The sequence below is a fragment of the Telopea speciosissima genome, chromosome 2 (genome assembly GCF_018873765.1).
Source record: "Telopea speciosissima isolate NSW1024214 ecotype Mountain lineage chromosome 2, Tspe_v1, whole genome shotgun sequence".
NCBI lineage: Eukaryota > Viridiplantae > Streptophyta > Magnoliopsida > Proteales > Proteaceae > Telopea > Telopea speciosissima.
In genome coordinates, this window is record NC_057917.1 from 63933858 (window position 1) to 63958850 (window position 24993).

The 24993-nt window shown below is 38.7% G+C and overlaps 2 protein-coding genes across 3 annotated transcripts; one reads left to right on the top strand and one right to left on the bottom strand.

Moving 5' to 3' along the window:
* Positions 1 to 5579: 5579 nt before the first annotated feature.
* LOC122649825 (putative pentatricopeptide repeat-containing protein At3g11460, mitochondrial) lies at positions 5580 to 7778 on the top strand. Its single transcript, XM_043843068.1, is given in 1 exon segment — positions 5580 to 7778. A coding segment is annotated over 1 exon segment (1875 nt). The 5' UTR covers positions 5580 to 5663; the 3' UTR covers positions 7539 to 7778.
* A 4719-nt stretch (positions 7779 to 12497) lies between these two features.
* On the bottom strand, positions 12498 to 23233 carry LOC122652550 (broad specificity amino-acid racemase RacX). Of its 2 annotated transcripts, XM_043846327.1 has the most exons (4): positions 23228 to 23233; positions 16619 to 17367; positions 12659 to 12977; positions 12498 to 12617 (listed from the first exon to the last, which is right to left on the bottom strand). In XM_043846327.1, exons 2-3 carry the CDS (start codon positions 17342 to 17344, stop codon positions 12687 to 12689), a joined length of 1017 nt encoding a protein of 338 aa, XP_043702262.1. In that variant the 5' UTR covers positions 17345 to 17367; positions 23228 to 23233; the 3' UTR covers positions 12498 to 12617; positions 12659 to 12686. The 2 variants fall into 2 exon arrangements, with proteins under 2 accessions (XP_043702262.1, XP_043702260.1); XM_043846325.1 differs by having other exon boundaries at positions 12498 to 12977.
* Positions 23234 to 24993: the final 1760 nt, after the last annotated feature.

Here is a 24993-nt window from a genome sequence, read left to right on the forward strand (position 1 = left end):
TTGAGTTGGAACAAATGGGGTCTTGCATTCGAGTTGGGAAAGGCACGATTATGCCCAAACAGAGAAACTGGAACAATTATGGTGTTTAGATTGGTATCTCTTGATTGAGCGGGATGGAGTCATATGTTTTTGTTGGAATGGATGAAATCATGAATGTTGAAATGGGAAGGATATGATCGCCTCCCAAGAAGATTTGGAACAATTAGATATTTGAAATTAATCTTATAAGTATCTCGATGTATTTGCTTAATTCTCTCTTGTTTAAATCATTGTTGATATTTGTACTTGGTTATGATTGATTCATTATTGTTTATGAATTTTAACATATAGTTGCCCATTTATGACCTACTTAAGACTCAACCAAGCAATTACATAGTTGTAGCTTAACAGCCTATGGTTCAATTCCTAAGTTTCATGTTGCCTATTATCTTCTAAGTTATTGTTTCACCACAATCGGTTCTCCTATGTCTGCACACAATCATTTATGTTCTTGAAGATTTTTAATTTAGAACCTAATTATGGAGAGTAAATCAAGAGTCCCAGACTGTGGTTGGTGCAGAGCATCATTGGCTACGATACCATGTTGTCACACCCCTATCCCGACAAGGGATAAAATACAATATCGGGGTATGATTGGGGTGACACGCGTCATCCCACCTCACCGCCAGGATCTCGATCATGTGCAACTCCGGTCATAAACCAATATTATAATACAATAATATCAGTAGCGAAAGACAAAGGTATATTACATTTCCAACGATCATAAAATAAGCGAAGCGTTCTGATGAGTTACCTCATGTTCATACGGCTAAGTGATACGTAAATAGTTTGGATGGATATCCCAGAATGACCATAGCATAACTACCCCAAAACAAGTATAATAATAAATATTTATACAAGGCACGTGGCCCCAAAAAAACAAAAGAAGGGATCAAGTCCCAAGTTATCAATACACCGTGAGGCACAATCATCATGGGCAACCATCGCCATGATCCTCGATCCACGGTCTCTGGCTCCACGGTAATCATCGCATCAAAATCTAAAAAGAATGTGTACACGGGGTTAGCTCCACCGAGCTAGTGAGAGAAAAGGGGATGCACAATCACACAATCACAAATAGTCCATGGTGCATGCTATTATTAATTCATTTACCACCTAACACACAATGCTAAGTCAATGGGTATATGCTCGCAATAACTCGGGAAGACATTGTGGATCCTTCCATTCTCACCACAATGCAACCTCAATTATTACTATGGAGCCGCGCCGTCGTAGTCATCACCACCTGGAGGCGGACCCGATAACCATTACTACCCCGGCCTGGCCTCTCTAACTCTCCCAGCAAAAGTGCTCGGCTACCCAACACCTAAACCCCTGTTGGTAAGGGTCGTAGCATAGGAACTCGAGCCATTTACCACCTAACACACAATGCTAAGTCAATGGGTATATGCTACCGCAATAACTCGGGAAGACATTGTGGATCCTTCCATTCTCACCACAATGCAACCTCAATTATTACTATGGAGCCCGCGCCGGTCGTAGTCATCACCACCCGAGGCGGACCCGATAACCATTACTACCCCTGGCCTGGCCTCTCTAACTCTCCACAGCGGGGTGCTCGGCTACCCAACACCTAAACCCCTGTTGGTAAGGGTTGTAGCATAGGAACTGAGCCTAACCATAGATATACTACATGAATCCTATCGTGTTGAGAGGTACATCCGGGTGTGTCAACGCCCCATTCCATCTAACACCGGGTACCAAGACAACACGGCGCATACGGCAAGAATGAGATGCAATATACAATTCCACGTATACGGGGTTCCGGTGCAGTACTTCCCGACCGTAACCCAACACAAATCCATATCATCCAAATCATCATCATCGAATAAGAATAAATGCAAATATGCAATCATGCTTGAATGATAATGTCACAATATAATTCATAAATGCATGAATAAGCAATAGTAAACAAGCTCAAACAATCACCCAAACCCACTCACCAATTACTTCAAATGGAGTTTGTATAAGCGCAACGATTCCGCTCAAAATCACCCCATTGCACATATGTTGGCGCCTATGGAAGTGAATAAGAGTGTGAGAGAGTGTAGGGGAGGCCTCATAGAGAAACCCCACCGTTTACATAAGTTATAAGCCTTAAAAGCGCATCGGAGGCAACGTCGGACTCAGCGGGCTCGCCTCGACCTTGCCTCCGACCTTCCTGCGAGGCTCGGGACACATAGGAGGCAAACATCGGACTCACGCAGTCTTGCCTCGATGCAACCCAAGTGTGATTTCAAGGTCTTTAAAAGCCCAGGGTTGTCCCATTTGGTTCTCTAAGCCTCAAGGGACTAGGGAGGGGTGTCTTGGAGTCTATTTGGGTCTTAGAAACACCCAACATTCAAAGATTTAAGGGGGTTTAAAGGATCAAAAGCTCAAAAATCCAGATTTGGGGTTTTCTTTGGTGGTTGAAGCTTTAGAATCAAATAGATTCAGCAAGAGGTCAAACTAGAGGTCTTTATAGGATTGTAATGAAAATAGGAAAGCATCCTACAAGGGGAAACTACACATGACTCGAGCTAACCCTTTGGGTTTCAAAAAGAAATCCCCATCTTGGGGCTGCTACCAACGAACCACCCAAGCTCAAACGAGCAAGGGAGAAAGAGAGAAAAATGGGGGAAAAGGGCACTTGGCTTACCTGGTTTGAGGTACACACGAGGTGCCCTCTTTAAAGCTCCAAACCCAGCAGCCGTTTCCTTCTTCTTCTTCCCTTCCTTCTCCTCCTTCTCCTCCTCTCTTCAAAGCTCTCCTCTCCTTTCACGATTAGGTTAGGAAAGAGAAAGAAAAAAGAAAGACTAAGGAATAGTCTTACCCCTCTCTCTCATATAGACTTCACATTTATTGGCCTATTTGGATAAGGCCTCATAAGTGTAACCTAGGGTCTATTTGGGTAGGGTCAAACATGGCAGGGCACCAATAGCACCTTAGCCACAAGGTCTCACCCACAAGGGTCCTTGTTAGCGACATTGGATGCGGGGTCGGAGGCGCATAACCTTGCCTCCGATGCGAGTAGGAAGGTGGTTCCCACCATAAGAGGTCGGGGCCTTTGGACCACACTTCGAGGGCTTTGAGAGGGCGAAGCACACAACAAAATTTGGTCAACTACTTACCCTCGACACGTCAAGGTGCAACCTCCGTGGTCCCGACTAGTTTCCACAGGCAACCTCGTACTATGGTCAATATAGCTGGGTTTGACCACCAGTGAGAACAACTCACCGGCATACGTGGCAGTGATAACTACACGTCACGGGGAAGAATTAATAATTAATTATACTCCTGGGGTGCGGGTATAACAGTTTGGGTCCAACCGGGGTAAAATGCCCCAAAAACCTGAACTGGACTCTTAGGTGGATTTTGGTCTGGGTCCACCTGAAAACAGCATAGGTGTGGACTCTTGTTATGGATTCTGGCTTGAGTCCACCTGGAAACAGAATAGGTGCGAACTTTTATTATAGATTCTGGTCTGAGTCCACCTCTGAGTCCACTTGGAAACAGAATAGATTCGAGCTCTTATTATGGATTCTGGTCTGAGTCTACCTCTGAGTCCACTTGGAAACAGAATAGGTGCGAGCTCTTATTATGGATTCTGGCCTGAGTCCACCTGAAAACAGAATAGGTGCGAGCTCTTATTATGGATTCTAGTCTGAGTCCACCTCTGAGTTCACCTGAAAACAGAATAGGTGTGGGCTCTTATTATGGATTCTGGTCTGAGTCCACCTATGAGTCCACCTTTGCTGAATCCGAATTTCTAAGATTTGAGTCTCCCAACTTGATTTCACTTGGGTTTCAAACTATAAAGGCTTGGGGAAAGAAGTCACTAAGCCACCTAGGGTCATAATATCATACTCTTATCAAAGGATTTGTTGGGTTCAATAAATAAATCATAAAAAAAAAAAAAAAAAGATTCAAATCTAGGGTTTGCATTAAAACTCATAGATTTAAGTGAGAGGTTAAATGGAAGAGTGGTCATAGAGATGATTTAACTTTAATTTCCATAGATTTTTAAAGGAACTATCAAGGATTTGTATTGGATAAGAGCATAGGGTTGATAAATCAGCCATGGGGTTTGGCATAAAAATGGAAGAGAGGGTGAGGTTCTTATTTACAAACCGAAATTAAGCTTCCAAGTTCTTGCTCTTCTTCTTCTTCTTCTTTTCTTTCTTCTCTTTTCCTTTTAATCTTGCCAAAATTGATTTAGTCGTTAAGTCTCTTGTCAGATAGGAGAATTGGCCCAAATTCTCATTAAGGCCACCACATGCAAGGTGGCTTTGTCCACTAACCCCTTATTTCATCTTTAAACACCTCCTACTTCACTAAATAGACACCTCATGCTCCCTAGCCACCTCATGCTTCACCAATAAGCCACCTCATGCTCCCTAGCTACCTCATGCTTCACCAATTATTTAAGTAATACTATATTACTCATGTGCTACATGAATAAATAAATATATATATATATATATATATATATATATATACATAGATATAAATATAAATACCATATTATTATATTATATAAAACTTATATTAAAATAACATTATATTACATCTTACTTTATAGAGTAACATTATTATAATATAATCCATTTAAATTCATATAATAATGTATTACACTAAATTCTTGAAATTTCGTATCCGACCCGCATCGTATATAAGGCCGGATCCAAGCCTGAATGTGAATCCGTGTGTGAACCCGATGTACTCCGTTGTTCAGCCCACACCGGACTCAAGACTGGACCCAAGACTCTGCTTGCATCCTTTCTTGCCTCTGATGCCTTATTTATGACTTATGCTTGTCGATTAGTGGAACCTACCGTGATCCATACATCTATCAATGGATCTTGCAACTACACAGGGGAGGTATCCATCATTTTACTGATATGTGACGTATTGTCGAAAAAGGTTCTTTTTTCATCATCTACCCATTCAAACACCTAACGTTACTTGATGCTACGACTTCGGGTTTCGGATCTATAATCGGATTCAGGTTAGGGTTCAGATAAAAAATATGTCAAGCCGTAACACTATATCACCTCTTATCTCTTAAGATTGTCTCTTGAGGCCCCGTATGTTTGACGGGGACTTAGGTTGGATGGGAGAATTGGGGTGGGAAAGTCTTGATATGGCACTTCAAAAATCCACTTTAACCTTGTTTGTTTAACATGGGGTGGTAAACTTTAAAAAAAACTTAAGAAACATCATTAAATGTTTTGTATGTTGCACTAAAAAATCCTACCCATTCTTTTTTTTTTGGTAAAAAAATCCCATTTAATCCAACTTCCCACAAATAACAAAAGACTTTGATTATTATTCATGGAAAAAATAAAAATCTCATCATTGTTTTCCATCCCACTACACTGTGGGACCAGTCTCACAACATTCCTACCCCTCCTTCTGTCAAAAAAATGGATCGACTTGATTTGAATAGCAAATTTCAAAACTGATTTAGTCAATTCGATTCCGGATCACACCAACATTCAGTGGAACCAAACCACTCATTTATTAGAACCTAAATTTGGTTCTTTTGTCTGATACTACTTGAAGTGGTTTGGTTGATTGAAGCCCCCGAGTAGAGCCTCTCACGCCTCAAGCGCAAGCTGTTTATGATCAGACCATGCTCCATTGTTTATTATTTTCAAACCATCAGAGAGTGCAGCACATCCACCACCACATGGAACACTCAACTGAGAGAACTGGCCAAGGAGGGTCTTTTCAGGGAGGGTCTTGAGCTTTACCGTCAAATGCTACGATCCAATGCCTTCCCCAATATCTTCACCTTCCCTTTCACTTTAAAATCATGTGCAGCTCTCTCACTACCATTTTCTGGGTCACAGCTCCACTGCTATGTTGTCAAGACTGGTTGTGAGTCTGATCCATATGTCCAGTCATCACTGATCTCAATGTACTGCAAATGCTCTTTAATTGTGAATGGTCAGAAACTGTTTGACCAAAGTCCCCAACCAAGAAAACTCACTGTGTGTTACAATGCCCTCATTTCTGGTTACACCCTTAATTTTCAGTTTCCAAATGCTTCGTTACTCTTTTGCCGCATGCGGAGGATTGGTGTTGCATTCGATGATATCACCATGCTTAGCTTGATCCCTGTATGCACCCTTCCTGTGCACCTTGGCTTTGGCATGTCTCTCCATGCTTGAAATGTTAAGTAGGCCCTCGACACCAGCCCATCTGTTGGGAACTGTCTGCTGACTATGTATGTGAGATGCGGGTCAGTTGATCATGCAAGGAGGCTTTTTGATGCAATGCCTAAGAAGGATTTGATCTCGTGGAATGCTATGATCAATGGATACTCTCAAAATGGACTTGCTACCCATGTATTGGATCTCTATCACAAGATGGAGTGTTCTGGAGTGGAGCCTGATGCCGTGACGCTTGTTGGAGTTCTGTCCACTTGTTCCCACCTTGGGGCTCACAGTGTTGGTTGTGAAATTGAACAGAAGATAGCATGCAAAGGATTGGGGTTCAACCTCTTTCTAACAAATGCTCTGATAAACATGTATGCCTGCTGTGGAAATTTGACTCGAGCTCGCAGGATTTTTGATGACATGCCAGAAAAAGGCATCATGTCATGGACTGCACTCATTGTTGGGTATGGAATGCATGGACAAGGAGAGACTGCTGTGCAACTCTTCGATGAGATGCTGAGGACTGGAATTTTTCCTGATGGAGCAGCATTTGTGAGTGTGTTGTCTGCCTGTAGCCATGCAGGACTGATGGAGAGAGGCTTGGAGTATTTTTCTCAGATGGAGAAGAATTATGGGTTGAAACCTGGCCCTGAGCATCATGCATGCATAGTCGATCTTTTGGACCGTGCTGGCCAGCTTCAGCAAGCCAGGGAGCTTATTGCATCAATGCCAGTAGAGCCTGATGGTGCAGTCTGGGGTGCCCTTTTGGCTGCATGTAAGACTCATGGTAATGTTGAGCTGGCAGAGGTGCCTTTCGAGCATGTCATTAAACTTGAGCCCACCAATGTTGGGTACTATGTGTTGCTGTCAAACATATACTCTGAGGCTAAGGACTTGGATGGGGTAGCAAGGATCCGAGTGATGATGAGGGAGCGGGAGCTCAGGAAGGAACCTGGGTGTAGCTATGTTGAGCACAAGGGAAAGGTTCACCTCTTCTTGGCCGATGATAGGACTCATCCTCAGACTAAGGAGATATACATGATGTTAGATGGTCTGGAGGATTTAGTGAAGGAAACTAATGATTGGAAGCAGAGCCCCATAAAGAGAAGTGAGGGAGCAGGGATACATAGTGAGAAGCTAGCAATCGTGTTTGGGCTTTTAAATAGTCATTCAGGGGAAGAGATAGTTGTGATGAAGAACTTGAGGGTATGTGGGGATTGTCACTTGTTTATAAAGCAGGTTAGCAAGATTGTGGATCAGAAGATTGTTGTCAGAGAGGCAAGTCGTTTTCACCATTTTAGGGATGGACTCGGTTCTTGCAATGACTATTGGTGAAGGTTGCTAGTTGAAGTCACAGCTAAAATTGCCATCTGTTTCAGTCTTCAAAATACCAAATCCTTGGAGTGGTGTCTTTCAGGTGTACAGAGACTGTCAATGCTCACTGGATGATTTAAATAACTTGGACTGACAAAGCAATGGACTCTGTTCTTGCAATGAGGGTGTTCTGCTGCTGAAAAATTCTGTCAGTAGGTAGGGATGGAAGCTGTAGCAAGAGGGCATGTGGAGACTATCATTGTTCACAGACGAGATTCGAGTGCCTTTGCAGCAACTACTGCTTTGGTGAAGGTTGCTGGTTCAAGTTGCACCAAGGTTTTTGGAAATATTAAAGGCAGCATGTAGTGATGGAAGGTGTGGCTATCACAACTTTGAAGGTGTGTATGCATATAATATCTCAAAACAGACAAAACCACATGGAATCTGTATTGCAACAACAATTGGTGATGGTTTTTAGTTGAAGTCATCTTCAAATTTTGCAGCCATAGCAAAATAGACCAAAGCAGTAGGTAGGCGGAACCTTATGCTGATCAAGACTTGGAGGTTGTCTGGGACCGTCATCGCTCACCATGTAATTTATAATGTTTAAGACATATGAGACCATGGGCTCCGAGTGTGGTCATCAAACTTATGTTCAATTGGCTCCCATAATACATTTGCTGACATCTCACAGCACCCTGGTTCTAGAGGGTTGCTTATTTTTTATTCTCTGCTTTGTTTTTAAGCCCTTGTGGCTTTATAGCTTGTACCTCATTTCTTCTCATATACTAATAAGTAACTCTTTATTGATCCTACACAGTGTAGGTGCATGCACTCTTGTTGTGTTTCTAAGACCATGCAATCTAGTAAGCTGTCCAAAAACACCGATATCTAAATCCAATTTACAATGTTAATATATACCGTATTTGGAGAAAGATAATGGTAATACTTAATAGTAGTACGACAAATGAAGTTATAGTGTGCTAGTACTTAGTCTATATGAGACCATTAATGCATACCATTTCGCATTGGTAAGAGATATTGCTATATTGTTCTGCAAGCTGCACTTGAACTGCATGAATTAGCAGCTTAAAAACCTTTCAATCCTCTGTTATTAGGAGTTCAAACCCTGAATTGTATCAGGCGGACTGTATCGATGCGGTTGCATTGGATTGCAAACCTCTGACTGTCATTGTTGATGCCACAGCAACTGCTACACCCAAAGTACACATTGGTTGGTGTATTTTCCTGCTTTTCTCTGTTCTTTCCTAACTATAACTTGCACTGTTAATTAAAGCTATAGTTGTACAAGTCTGGTTCCATGTTCTTAAAAGTAAAAAGCTCTGATAAGATAATCAGGCTTGCAAAGATTAATTTCTTCAATTGATTGATACAGACTGGTAGTCACTCCTTTGCATAATGTAATTCAGATTTCTGGGGTAGCAATTTGGTTGGCAAATGCTATGCCTTGTCAGAATGTAAAAGTGGAGGATGTGATCTTAAAAATGATTCCTCTGTCCTCCCATTCTTGCCTTGAGTCCCTTATTGTCTAATGGATGATTTTTGATAACCAATGTTTGTGACTAGGTCTTTGCAAAAGCTATTTTCTCAATCAAGGTAGACATCATCTTTCTTGGAGCTCATAAGTACTGGGACTGTAAGATGACTGTAGGCATTTATGCAGTTGGATGGTTTCTTTTGATCCCACTCACATATGACAGGCATTTTTTTCTCTTTCGAGATAACACCAAATCCTCCACCAGATGTTTCATGATTAACACTTTCCAACTTTACTGGGTCAGTCAGTTGGCCACGTCTTTCTTTTCTCATGGTGCATTGTTTATAGCACAATCATATTTGAATTCTTAGCATGGGTGTGCCTTTTTTTTTAAAGTTTGGGTGGGAATCCTAAGCATCTATTGCTGGGCTGGGCTGTGCAGTAAAAAATGGGTGTTCCTTATCATATTTGCCTTCCTCTGTGAACTTCAAATTCATGTTTTTGTTGGTTTTGGAATTTGGGCAACTGTTGATTTATTTTTTAAAGACAATGTTGGCTTCTAATAAGATTTCATGCTAGTTATTCTCTGGGTTCGAGTCTCTGGAAACAGCCTCTCTATGAAGCAGGGGTAAGGCGGAGTACATGATGACCCTCCCCAGACCCCGTAGTGGCAGGAGCCTCATGCACTGGATACGCCCTTTTGTTGATGTATAGGATGTGATAGGATGTCGTTAATATCTAGAAGGGATTGTGTGGCTTGGTTTTTTGTGTTTGGGTTGAGGTTGTTAATGGGAGTAGGAAGAGTTTGATGAAAAGGGGGTTTGTCACACTGAATTCGCGAAAATTTTTAGTACAAAATAACTCTCGTAACATAGATTTTATCAGCATAGAGATTATGATAAGCTGTCCAGCTAGGAGCAAAAATTGACTTTATTACCAGTTTCTTGAAGGCATAGAACATCTGCATCTTTTGCTTGCTTCATTGTTGTCACTATATTTGTTCAGTAGAAATCTGAGTATCGGAAATCTGGGACAGCTGTTTTGATGTATCTATGAAGCATTAACTCAAATGAAATTATGAAAATGGCATCAGAGAAATTTTTCTAAGATGACTGTATTTTCATGAAATAGATAGTGTATTATGATATGTTTGCTGGTAACTGTGCTTCATAATTGTATACATAGATAGATTTTAGAGAAAACTATGGTTTTTAAAACATTTTGGCTCTTGAATCAAGTTTGCTGAAAGTTTTGAACTGGTCCTTATGCTTAAAGGTTTTCCCAAAATATCACAGGTCTTCACTTCTACACTTCCACTATTCAACTTTTGTGTGTTTTTTTTTTCCCCTAATGAGAAGTGAGTTAATTCTTGTAATGGCTAACAAACTATTTTTTGTTCTGCTGAACAACATTGGCTTGAAGACTTTAGATGATTAGATAATTTTGAAATATACTATTCACAAACATGATGTGCAAGAGAAGAGTTATCACCACTTCAGGAGATAAGAGATCATTGCATGCGACAGCTTGATCAAATGCAACCTGATCACATGAGACGATTGAACCAACACCTGACAAGGTTCTGCAAACCTCTTCTTATTGTTGTTTAGATGCATTCCCCCCCCCCCCCCACCTCCACCTTTTGTTTTTTTTTGTCTTCTTTTATGAGATCATTAAATTATAGGTGTTCAAACTTCTAAATCACTTGTTCAAGATGACTTTTCAATGATTCTAATCATTGTTCTGTAACATAGAAAGTGTTGTTGTCCATGGTGTGAAAGCACTTGAACACATCTATTACGATTTTTTTTTTTGGAGATGTTACACTTCTTTTAGCTCCATATATTTGTAACAAAAATGATACGATTTGGTAATAGGTATCGAGCAAAACCTAACACGGAACTATACAGACTATTCATCCATAACTTGAGATGTATACAATTAGGTTATTTCATTCACTTCCCCATTGAAAAAGTTTGTAGTTTTGTATATGAAACATGATTGATTGCTATAAGAGAGTGAGTGGCACATCACCAAGTGTCTTGCTGCACCAATCTTCTCATCCAATGTTGGGAGGGGCACTTTCCACACTCTAGGGACCAAACCAAACATGAATAATAAACAAAGAAACTATACAAGAAATGAAAATGAAGCAAATTTGGTTTGCTGGTAGTTGACTTATTTCATTTTAAATTCTTAAATAAAAGAGTTTTAAAAATGAAGTTGATCTTTTTCTAATTCACTTATAACCTGTGATGGGAGACTAGAGATTTCAATTTTATGGCTGATAATGCGTAGTTGTATCAGGGCTGATATATATGCTCACTCCTCGCTGATATATAATATATATATGCTCAATCCTTAAAGCTAGTTTCAGTGTTAAACCATAAACAGTAAATTTGTCACCTGTGGCTAGTCTGACTCTCATTTGTACTTTGTGGGTTATCTATTAAAAAAAAGTGATAAATTCATCCTTCCTTTGTGGTAATAATTTTATTACTTGAATGAAATTATAGAAAAAGCTTACTAAATAATGGTTTACAGACAATGTTGATTAAGAAATCAGGTTGTATCCATACCAGAGCTCACCTATCTAATGGACAACTGAAATTGGCCACACCGTTTCTCTGATAGACACCTCTTTGCCTTTGAGATCATATGTGTTCCATAGGTGTTTTACAAGTCTTAGCAACAATTGATGATTATAATAGCCTTCAATAAAAGTTTATAAAGAAAGATAGAAATTATAGTTAGCCAAAAGTTTTTTTGCACAGCCATGCATGTGCACAACCGGCATTAAGTGCAAACAGATGTGTATTATCCAAAATGACATAAACACCTTGTCTTCTATTTGATGGAGTGGATGGGATTCATGGGAGAATTTCCTATGCACAAATACTTTCTTTCCCCTTATAGTTACTAATAAATCAGAAGTGCCCTCCTCTTTATATGGATTAACAAATTTGAATACATGATGAATGGCTATCAACCTAACTATTGGAAAAATAAAATTAAAAATGGAAACATTCTACTTTGAGTGTATCTTTTATTCCCTTGGATCACATAAGACTTATGTATTTGTCATCCCATGTCAATACATGGTTCTTACAATCATATATTATGGATCTTCCCAATTCAAATTTGTTATAATGGCATCTTATGTAACTATTTTAAATAATTTACAAACATTGAAAAGTTCACAATGACATTTTACATCATATTTTACCTCATAGAAACAAACATTGAAAAAAAAATCACATCTACATTTTACATGTCAAATGTTTCCATGAAAAATTATACTCTGAAACAAAGGGAGCCTTAACAACAAATCCAAACAGGTGGCTACTTAGTAATCTGACTAATCACTTGTTCATTTAGTGTAAATCTCAAAATATATTCATGTGCATCCTTTTAATTTGGTCTTTGCAAGAGACTTGAGTTGAATTGAAAATCAAAGATGTTCTCCATTTGTCATTTTCATGTCTCAGGACTTGCAAAACAGACGGTTTATTGATACAATGGAGAGGAGAAATAATGGAACTGCAATGTTTACAATATCATATGAAACAATAAGAAGCAGGTTGCAATGACAAATCGATATTTTACAAATAATAAGAAGATCCCCTGGTAATTATTGGGGATGGTTACACAAAAACACTGGCCAATTCTAATTAACAGGTCTCATGCAGCTTCTCTGTAGATTGAGCCCACTTTATAGTTGATCTAGCTAAAGCATCAATAGGGTCTACACATTTTCTGAGAAGAGGATCATCCTTGGGCAAAAGACCTCGCATGTCATCAGAAGCAAGAACGATCACATTCACAGACCTCACCAGAAGAACTTGGAGTGCAATTCTCAAGAGATTTCTCGCTCCTTCCAAGTCCTTCCTACTCAAAGCTTCAATGGCAGGAATTACAATGTGCTCCATAGTATCTTTGTCCGGCAGCACAACCTCAAATCCCTACACAATACATGAACAGAATAGGAAAGATAAATAAGAATATCTAAGATGGTTTCTATTTTCCCTTCTCAGATGATGAATATCAAGCTAATTTCCATTAGCCCATTTACAAAAGTCTGCTATAAGAATCAAACAAGTAGAGTTGCCAACAACAATAAACAAGAATACACGTGTTTCTCCAGTCATTTGAATACAGGTTGGAATTTGAAAGCTCTGTTGGATTTCACAATTTAAGCTAATTGTATACAAATACACATTAAACTTGAAAATGTTAGCTGATACTGAAGAATCCTTTTGACTATATAACCACTATATACGAAAGAATGCGTTCAAGCATCATTTGACATGTTGGGCGTTTGGATTCTCCTATAATCTCCACTGCCATCAAATAACTCCTTACCTTCTCCAACACCATTTCATCATGTTTGAAATCAAGAAGGAATGCATATTTATTTATTAAATAATATGGAGCATCTCCCACATCAGTTATCCAACTCAAAATACTGTTTGAGGAACTCAAGAAATTCCACAAAAGGACTCTCCAAATACAAATATTGTTAGAAGAGGAGGAAGATCCAGAATCTGCAGTTGTAGCAATTATTTTGGAATGGCAATATTTGGTTGGTTTTTATTTCATTTCTCACTTTTTCGTAAAACTTAGAAATAAAAAATCAGAAGTTTCAGTTAAAAAAATATGTCTTGCATCCAAAGATTATAAGATTTTCCCAAGTAGTAGCACACTTAAATGTTTTCTGGTCTAAGAGACAAAAATGACTGACACAAACTAGATATTCCTTTTCAGTTTCCACAAGGCATGACAGTAGAACACTGGAAGGAGTTAAGTTAGTTTACACGTTACGTTACCATGGCTCATTGCATCCTGGACTCCTTAAGGACTTGGCAAGAATTTTAAGATATAAATCACAACCACTTGAGAGAAGGTTACTTATTTATTTAATTATTTTCGTGTGTATACCTGATATGGATTTGTCTATTATTTTATGTGTCTCATGTTTTATATCAGTAAGTATCTTAAGATAGTAAGATAGACAATAAATAACTATTTTATTATGGCTCAGGAGAAAGCGACCCTTACTTTTCTTTATCTTTTTAATAGAAAAAATGCTCAAAAAATCAGAGTGAAACAGACAATATGTCAAGCTATTCCCAAGTACTACAGTCGTTTAAATTTTGAAATTACATGCAGTTTTAATAATTGTAGGGAGTAGTACTGACAATTTAAAATATATATATATAAGACTAATGCATCATATAAATGTAACCTGGTCAATTTGGTTGAAGCTGGTCTTATAATACCTTGAAACCTATTTGATCTCCTTTCAACAATGAGTCAGACTAACAGAAATCAGCAGCTAACAATTGCTTTAAGTAACGACAGCTCTGCAATTGATAACTTTGATGATTCTACAGAGTAACACATAACATAATGTATCCTGCTCAATCAGACTTTGGATGAGGTCGGCATTATGAATTTATAATATCTCAAAACCCATTCCAACTCTTTTAAAGAAGCCAAAACTCATAAGAATCATCAGTTAACAGTAGCTCAAGTAATCAGCACTTAGTGAGTTGATAACCTATTTACAATTCTTATAATCTCGTCCTTCAAAATTAATGTTGAAAGTCAATGACTTTCCATCAAATTCAACTCCATTAACATAATTTGAAATCAGAATCTGAGCATCCTAATAACATTATGCATTATTATCAGAAATCTGAACTTTTATCAGTGCCAATAAAGCTGATAATAAAATGAAACCAGGGTTAAGGGTGACAAGACCATCCCATAATACTCCAAATGCGCCAACCAGGATTCAGCACGAGCAATATTAATTCATCAACTTTATAGTAATTTTAGTTTATCAACATTCTATATAGAGGAACCAAAGAGGTCCCAATGAAGGTAGATGTATTTTTCAGAAAAGAACACAAAAAGGATAAAACTCAATTCATTCACCTCAACAAAGCTAAGTTTTTCTTTGAAAGGCATAATATACCGATAAGAATGGATACTAAGTACTCTGGTTGCTATAAAATACATACTACTTTAAATTCTTTAAAGTACATATTATGATGTAGATCGATTCTTGGGCTTGAAATATAGCCGTAGGAGTCAAAGAGGATCTGGCCCATAAGCCAATCGAATGGGCAGATCCATAGGCTTTCGGGCCAACTAGCTAAGGCTGGGCCAGCCCATGCGAGCTGGGCGTTGTGGCTCACTCAAAGATACCCATCTCAACCCTATTCTGAATTCTGACTTCTGAGCATCTGAGTTCCCAATTAAGCCTTCCACAGAGGTTGCTGATCATCACTGTTACTCAATTAATAATGCCCAGTTGCTGATCAGAGAACACATACAAGCACCTGTGGTTCTGTTTTTCATCATCTGCTATTACATCGACTTTTCATTTCTGAGCTTCCAACCATCAACCATTGCTGATATTTGGAGGATCAAACTACCATACTAGGACCCCCATGCGACTGTGGTTTGGGGCAGTTCTGAGCCCCAGTGTGGCTGCTAGCAAAAATCTCCCAAATCAGCCCTAATTCAAGAAACTGAGAGAACTCAGAATTTAGCCAACAACTTGATCTGGGATTCTGAGGACTGATTCTCTCCTTCAAGACCTCCACTTGATGGTAACATCAGGCCTTTCTCTTCTCTCCTACTGCTATTATTAAAGTTCAGTTTACTTTCCTAATATAGGACCTTAGGAGGGTGCTATGCAATAGGCTGTATTGGGCTGCTGTTATTGATCCCTTTGAGATGGGGTTGTTAACACCTTTATTGGGTGCAGTTAAGGATTACAGGGACTATTTCAACCTAATGTTACTTGCTGTTTAGATCAAGTTTATATACTGTTATTAAGTCTGGAAAACAGTGGCTGTTTGGGGTTGTATTTGTGATCCTATCTGGGGCTAGGTTAAGTCATACCTAGCTTTACATTATACTATGCATCAGTATCTTAAAGCAAAGTCTTTCTGTATCATTCCTTTCAGGTAACTTTGTGACCCTTCTTTGGGACATGTATCATACACCAAAACTACTCTGACTCTAATGTAAATCAGGAGTAGAATTTCTGATCAATTTCTCTGGGAGTACTCTAATTATACCAAGAAAGGTTATAAAGCTCATGGCCTTAATTTCTAAGACAGAAAATGTATATAAAACATAATTAAGTTAGTGGAAATTAAGTATGAGAGAGCAAACACAATGCCGGAGACAATATGGAGATAATCATGAGAAACTCATGCAATATACAGTACTTTCAGCATCAAGAAAAAAAAGGGAAGATGTAAAATTTCATGTGCGATATGTACAACCCCCCCCCCCCCCCCAAAAAAAAAAAAAAAAACAAAAAAAAAAAAAATGATCACAATCAGATCTAACCTATTCATAGTGGTGTGCAATAACTTGGTATGCCTACAAGCTACTATAGAAGTATACATCAAACCTGGGTTCAAACCCAACTTCATGCACTAACGAATCTAATGAGAAATCCCCAATTCATCAAATTTATTAGATATGCTTCTCATTATGGGACAAGATTTCTGCTGAGTTCATGATCCAGAACTCTAACTAGATTTCCCATACCATATCAGACAAGTTGAAGACTGAATACCTGACTCTGGAGTTTGTCCTGATAAAAACCAGCTGTCAAAGTTGCATCTGTAGCAAGAACACCGATCTGCAGATTACTCCCAGCTTCGATTGGCTTCATCTTTGCTTCTTTGAGCTCTTGAGCAACACAATCACCTACATGAAGGAAAGGTACTGAACAGTCTTTAGATATCTCACTGTGCCATCCATGTGAGATATGACAAGGCATAACAATGCAGCGAGCTCCTGACTGCTCAAGAAATACTCTTTTATGTCGTAAATTATCTACAATTGGAGTGTGATCCAATTGGGAACGAGCATGTCTTACATTTAGATATGGAAAAGAACTCCTCTCACAAGACAAAAGCTCCTTGCTCAGAATTGGATCATTGCAGACAATAAAAGGGAGGTTCACTTCTCCATCTTTTGAACTCCATGCGACGAGTTTTTCCAAGAAATTCAGAGTAGAAACGGCTGATACACCTCCAATGATACCGACTGTACTGGCTTGGCTAAGCAGGGGACTGGTTATCTGACTGTTTGTTGGAGCCAAACCTGAACCAGAACTCCTCTTAGATTCTGATGAGTTACTGCTCTTATCAGTGCGCAAGAGAACTGCAGAAGGTTGCACAGCCCGAGCTGGACTGGACCTGGTTTTGTACTGAGTTGTATGCTTGTTTAGATTACTGGCAAGATGTGATGGGCAAAATAATGCATGGAAAGACATTTTCAAGCTTCCATCAAACATACTGATTGCTAAAACCGATGCCTCTAATGTTCAGCCTGAAACCAGAAATCTGTCTGGAAAACTAGTAAATTCCCAAGGAAATACCTATATTTTTAGCCCTAAAACCCCGAACCCACTTCTAAAATCTGTCATGGGCTCTCCAAATATCTGCTTTTAATAACCAAAACACTGCACTAAACTGGAAAACCTTCATGGACCGTCCAAATTTCAGCTTCTAAACCCAAAACCCACCCCTAGACCAGAAAGCTTCAACTTGGACCCAGCGAACCTAAGCAAACAAAACGAAATCCTACTCCAAAATTAGAAAATTTGATGCTTTCCTCATATAAGCCAGCATTAAAACTAAAACTTAGCACTAAAACTCATTATTTCGATCAGTTCTCCATAATTGCTACAAAGAAACACGAGCCCAACATCAAAATGGAATTTTTTTTTATGGAAGCAAGTAAAGACATCATCCTCCAAGTTCCAAGGGCTAATTATTGCATTTAGGACTCACCAATAGATCAATGAAGTCAAGTGGGAGGAATCTTCATGCTTTGTCTTTCAATCACCTTTCCCCACCCAATTATCGCATCACTGTCTACCATTCAAATACATAATAACTTGGGAGAGAAGGGAATCAAACCCAGACAAGACAGAGAGTTCCCTTGATTTCCTGTCCTTCTCTGTCAGATATTAATCTTAAATTCTGAAGGCTCAAGGATAAGGGTGGACGTTTAGTCCTTCTGTTTACTGTAAAATTCTTTAATGCTTATCTCTCTGTCGGTTACTGTAAATCTCTTTGTCAGCTCCTATCCTAAATTCCAAATAAACCAAAAGTTCTATATAAATTATAGATAGATAATACCCCATTAGGATTTTCTTCAATATACTAAGAAGTGTTTTATTACCTCTGTATTGTGGTGTACTGCGAGAGAGGCTCTCCACCTTCAAATCTTCAATCTCCCAAGCGAAAAAGATACAGTAACATGCCTGTTACTGTTGAAGAAACCCTTTTTTTCTCAAGCGACTCAACATCATTGGGTGTTGTGGCCTGGGGCTCCAAGACCGTTGGGTTTTGAATGGTTTAGGCCACTCTCTAGACCATTCTTCTTCCTACCCAATTTCTCTAACCATGCAGCTAAGCATAGGAGGGGCCCAAAAGAGCTCAACCTATCAGCCTCCCTCTTATATTTTTCCTATGTTGTAGGCAGGCACTCAAATAAATCTAATGCATTGAGGTGGTCCTACAGGGTTCAAGGCCTTCAAAGGGGGACAGATTGACTCCACACCACCTACTAGTCTACTACTTCTTCGCTGGATCTTAAATTTTTCTTTCTCAGATTGAAGATTCTGATTTCAAAGCTTTTAAATTTTTTGGGTAATCTCCAACATCAGGTTCCTATGAAAAACATATGTGGGAGTGGGACACCCACAACATGACCTGAGAATCTTCTCAATAAGAAATTGTGATAATGCATCCAAAAGAGCACATGATGTTGCCTGCTCCCCCATGAATCTTAAAGGACTAAAGCAGTCCTATTATACATTATGAGAGAGGGTTTCCCAATGATGCCAGCGTGGGGGAGGAATCTGCATGTAATATCAATGGTGGTGCAAGAATGGTATCATTCACATGGTACCCATATGCTCAGAGCAGAGCAGAGCAGAGCAAGAGAGGAAATAATGAACCTGAAATGTTGTGTTCCATCAGATTCCCCAAAGGCTTATTTTTATCCTAATTTTCAGTTTTCCCTTGGGTAGGTCATAAGTGCTGAATTTAGCATAACTGTTGATGCTATTAGAATATATAGTACCACACTCATTTCACTAAATGAGTATATGTTCTCAAAGACTTGAACATACCGTTTTCGGCTTTTTGTATTTTGTGACTAACAAGTAAAATGTTTCTTCAAATCAAAGACAAACAAACTGTTGGGATACAATGTCTTGTATTCTGTCGCTTGGTTTGTGGGTTGATTTCGAAGAGCCGTTAAGAGGCCGTAGGCCTCGAAGTCCGGAGGATTCGGCCCACTTGCGCGTTAATTTACTGTTATGGCGGGACTTCGACTAACTAGTGGGTAGAAAATTTTTTGAGGACTATATGGGTATTTCGCTAAAATTATTGTATAGGGTTTTTTCACTATAAATATGTAGCGAGGGTTCTTTCTCTATAACACAATCTGGGAGAGGTGCAAGGACGAACGGCTATAACCCTATTCTCCATCGATAGTGAAGCAAATCTTATCTCTGGACGTAGGCAATCTTGTTGAACCACGTAAATCCTTGTGTGATTATTGTTTATGATTTTCATTCTTTTCTTCATCATTTTATGATTCATTTTCAACAAAAACAACTTGTCAAATTTCAACCTAAAAAAGGAGAAAAAAGAAGGAAAAAATAAACCTTGTCAGGTCATGAAGAAGCCCAAGCATAATGTGAAAATACCAGTTTTAAGGAGAAAGTTTCTTGTCACTCTGTCTTCATTCAAGACAATGTGACCCTGTGATTAGATTCCTAAACTAGTTTCATCATTTAACTCCCGCCCCCCATTGTAGATGATCGAACCTATCTTTTCTCAGTCCAATCCAATGATCAATGATCTGGGTTAAGAGATTATCTCTTCATCATAGGTGAAGGAAAACTCGCTCCAAATTTTAAAAACCACTGTGGGAAGACCTATAAAAAATGGCAAGAGTTAGAGAACCTCATAATGCTTACTGTCTAAGGCCTTGTTTCAACTCTGTTAACTTGTGTGTCCATGGCCCCTCTATTGGAGTTCTACCAGCTCTTTACAGTTTTCTCTCCAATTAACTACTCAAATTTGGTTTAATTTTCAGCAAGGAATGTGCAGTAAACAAAGCTTGAATATACTGATCTACCTTCCTTTTGGCCCATGGCAGGCTGGAGGGTATCCATTGCTCTTCAGTCTTCACCTTTGCTCTTAACATTGACTGGGATATGAATTTAATTTGGTTAATCCATCATTATATGGTCAAGCAAAAGACTATTATTCATTAGTGAAATAATTTAGGATATCTTATAATGCTATTTTTGGTAAATATAATTGTGACATCAGAAAGCAATTTTTACTCACTTATCTATGGTTTTTTTTCCCATTATTTTATTCCAACATTTACCTTAAATGAAATTTATATATTCAAGTTGTCCAGGGTATACCATTTTCAAACTTGTATTGGATAAGTTTATCTCTGCCAATTTAATTGGGCCAATAAACACTTCTAGAATATCTAATGAAGTCTATCTAAGATTACAAGAAGCCAATTTTCAATGTAAAAATGTCAAAAAAAAAAAAAAGAGAAATTTATGAAACACCCCCTGAAAATGAGTCGAAACTCAGATTATCCCCTGAAATTTGAAAATACTCAGATCACCCCTCTACACTAACAGGGTTAGTCTGCTATTAGTTATTGGTGTAAAAAGACTATTTTACCCTTATACTAAATCATTAGAATTAAATTTACAATACTACCTTTTCATTCATCTTCAACCTAATTTCATCCTCTTCCTCTGTAACTCAATTTCAAGCATAAGTTTGCCGAAGAGAAGGGAAAAAAAAAAAAAAACAAGAGACAGCGGGAGGCAGCTGCTCCGATGGTGACTCAACGACGAGGCAGCTGCTTCCAATGGTGACTCACACCTGCAACTCAATCTCAAGCATAATTTCCCCTTGAAGAATCTTCTCCCAATCAGGAGGACCGTGCAAAATTCAACAAGGCAATTGGGTTTTCTTCAAAACCCTCTATTTCTGAGATTCTTCTCCTCAAAAAGCCCCATAGATCAAAACCCTCTATTTCTCAGATTCATCTCCTCAAAACCCTCTTAGTCAACCAACAAAGTCACTGGAACAGCCGGATGAACACATTCGGCATGCCGGATTCAGATTGGGTATACCAAATCACCTGATTTCTATTTTCTAAATGAGTGTTTTTAAATTTCCTAACAATGTGGAATCGGAGGAAGGAGAGATTCGGCTTGCTCCGGCGATGTGTCACAGCGCATCTTTTCTAAGATCACGATGAAGAATTTGATGCGGGCATCATGGCAATGTAGAAGCGTGAGGCAGGCTCGGCCGAGTTTCCGGTGAACTCTGCCTTAGAAAAATTCCAATAGCGCTTGACTCGGTGGTGATGTTGATGGGTGAGGGAGACAGATTTGGAGCCAGGTCGGTTTCGAACCTTTGCACTTCCCATGGAGAAAACCAGGTTCTCTGATCCCTAGTTTGGGCAATGAAATCGCAGAGATCTTGCTAGCTTCACTAAGTGCTTCTGTTCTTGGCTTGAATCTCGAGCCACGGCAGGGAAAATAGTCGGATCCCGGTCTCAATATCCAGGAAGAAAACTTCAGAAATAAAACCTTGGGAGGGAGAGATCAAGAACTGTCTATCTCCCAAGTTCATTCTTTTCTTCTCAATCTCTATACTCTCTTGTGGATTTTCTCTCCAGACGTGGGAGCTTTTACTCCCCAAAACCGTGAAGAGGATTCTTCTTCTTCAAAACATAGAGGAATCCACTATTTTCTCTCTTCTCTAAATCGAAGGCATGGATGATTAAAGAATGGGAGAAAAGGGTTTTGGACCAGGTTATTGTCAGGAAGGTTGGGAAGTTCCAGAGCTGAGTTTGGTACATGCAGGTGATGAGGTTTTATGGCTTCTGGGTTTCTTGAGTCAATTGGTTTGGACTACCGAAGCAGGAAGGGACCATGGTTTTGGTTTTTCTCTGAGGCCCTCAAACACTGAAACTGAACTAGAAAATTAAAGTGCGTTTTTCCCCTCTCAGGCTGCGGTTTCACACTTTAGAGAGGTGGGTATCATGGGGCGCCGATCTGTTTTTTGGTTTTCCATTATTGCTTTTGGGGAGCTTGGACAGAGATTAAGTTGCAGAGCATGTGAGGAAGAAGATGGATATAGGGTAAAATAGTAACTCTACATTAGACTTTGGGGTTTTTTCTCAACAAGGGTAATATTGTAACTTTATATTGCACAAGGGTAGTTTAGGGTTTTAAAAACTATTTAAATAGCTGACTTCATCGTTTAACAGTGGACCACCAACGGTATGGTTGAATCTGAGTATTGGGTTCTATTTAGGGGATGATTTGAATATTTTCAAATTTCAGAGGGTGATCCGAGTTTCGATTCATTTTCAGAAGGTGTTTCGTAAATTTCCCCAAAAAAAAATATATTGATTCAATTGACTTTACTATTGTAGAAAAAATCTTGCTTGATATTTAGGAATAAAATAGTAGAATTTTGATAAACAAATGAAGACAATTTTGACCGATAAATCGATGATAAGACCCCGCCAACTTGAGTTAGTGATTAATCACCAAATGGCATATAGTACACACTGTCAGTTCATCAAATTGGCCCAGACATTGGCTTATTGGAAGTGTAATCATATCCTTAGTAGGACTGAAAGGTACTGAACTAATTAAGATTAGTCATGACGAGCAACAGAAGAGACTAGAATGAACATTAGGGTAGATACAAGATCAAAAGGTCCTTGTCAACCTCATTGTATTATTATTTGGTCATCATTTTATAATTTAATTTGAACTACTTGCTTTCAGCTTCAAATTGAGCTCCTGTTCTTGTTTTTATACTTGTTATATAATAAGAAATAATCTCAGTCTCACTCATCTCCTTGCTAACTTTTATACTTTTTTTTTAAAGCATGTCTAGTAGGCTGTTTGGTTTGAAATAATGAAAACTAAGGTTAGAAAGCTAAGTGGGAAGGAGATGGGGGAGGGGAAGAAGGAGAACAAATGCTGCATCATATATTCCCTTAGTGGTCCTTTTCCTAAGTCCACCAACCAAGTTGAGGACTATTCAATTAAGACTCAGAATATCTTCAACCATGGGATTTCATCCTTTGATTGGACTATGAAAGGTATAACCTTAATCCATTCAATTAAACCATTTTTAAATTTTCTAACTAAATCGGGTGTTTTCTTACGCATCTCAGCCAAGCCTTGTACGTAGTAAAGCCTTATAATTGAAGACATTAAGGTTATGTTTAGTGTGCATTTTAGGTTGATTCCACATTCTCGAACGATAAAAACAACTATTTTTATCATCCGAGAATGTAAAATTGACCTAGAATGCATTCTAAAAATGCATATCAAACACAGCCTAAATTCTTAAAGACTAATCTGGCTGTTTTGACTTTCTTCTTTTCTTTTCTTTTCCCTTTTTTTTTTTTTTTTTTTTTTTTTTTTTTTTTTTTTTTTTTTTTTGGGTAGAAGACTGTTTTGACTAATAGATAGAAAAATGTGGATAGCCTAACCTGCAAAATTTCTAGCCTAAGAACCAAAGCTCAATGATATGGCTCGCAAAGTATTGAATTGCGAAGTCATCCAACCCAAAGACTTAAGCTATTAAAATATTAGTGGAGAGGTTGAAACTATTTATGAAGTCTTTCACACTTCGTAGTTTTTTTTGATGTAAATTTATTCTCAACACGTTTCCTCACTATGTTGTCCATCTTGGTTTTGGGTGTATGGTTCAATTAAGCGAAATTGGCATCCATGGACTTTGATTCCAAATTGGCCAGAATCAATCGGAATTGGTCTGAACCCTAAAAAATAAGTATGAATCAAATTAGTTGGAATTAAAATCAGAATCAAAATTAGCTGATTTTAATTCGATTCCGATTCTTCAAACCATGCTTGGGTGGTAGTACACATGGCATGTGATTTCCGTTTTTTGGTTTTTCAACTACTCAAATGTTGACTAGATTGACTTTCTAAATTGTGTCATGTGGTATAGTGCCCACGCTGTTTCTATCTCTCTCATTCCCATGGGAAAGGATCACCCCGCCCCTTCCATCCCACCCCGTCCATTAGCAAAGGCTGCTCACTTACCTAGAGTGGTCGGTGTGCCCAACCCTCTCCCTTGAAAAAAGCTATTCTCCTTTGTTGTTCTGGTTTATTGTCTTCAAGGCTTGTACTAGCTCTTCACCACTCCAAAGTATTGTTTTATCAAAAGCAAAGAGTATCATGCTTTAAAAAATTCCAGTCTCATATGGAAGAAAGTGGAAGAAAACTCAAACATGTTCTTATATACTTATAGGAACTATAAGGAATGAGGGCTCTATAGAAGAAGTATATCTCCTTGTAGATGTCCGAGATTGGGTCTGGGGTGTTTTCTTTTCATACATGTGTACACCTAGCCAGATCAGTGTGGTGTAGTCTTGGGCCCACCTATCTTTTTGGTAGTTGGTAGGGGTGTGGACTTGGGCCTAAACTATTTCAAATATGTTTTTCCATATGGGATGTGTCTCTACATGGAGACACATCCAGGGATATGTATGACCGCTCATACATATGGATATATATACATACACAAGGGACATGTATACATGCTTATATGTATGGACATACTCTTCCAAAGCATGCATTGAGGATTATTAGGTACACACGAGAGAACAAACTACCATTTCAAAACAAAGAATCGGAGATCGAATCAGTCCCAATAACCCTAGAATCGCCATCAAATCTGAATCTCACCGATTCTAGGGTTCCTGGGCATGATTGACCAAAGATGGGATCGATCACGATCGATTTTCCGATATGATTCTTGAAACTGTGGAACAAACTTAGTACGTCAAAACTATTATTTGTTATAAAGAATTACTTATTTATTTGTT

Excerpts from the sequence above, each read along its gene's own strand:
- LOC122652550 (XM_043846327.1), bottom strand. The coding sequence starts at position 17,344 with ATGTTTGATGGAAGCTTGAAAATGTCTTTCCATGCATTATTTTGCCCA. Across the intron at positions 12,978-16,618 it reads AGGACAAACTCCAGAGTCAG|GGATTTGAGGTTGTGCTGCC; the intron begins GTATTCAGTCTT and ends TGTATTGTGTAG.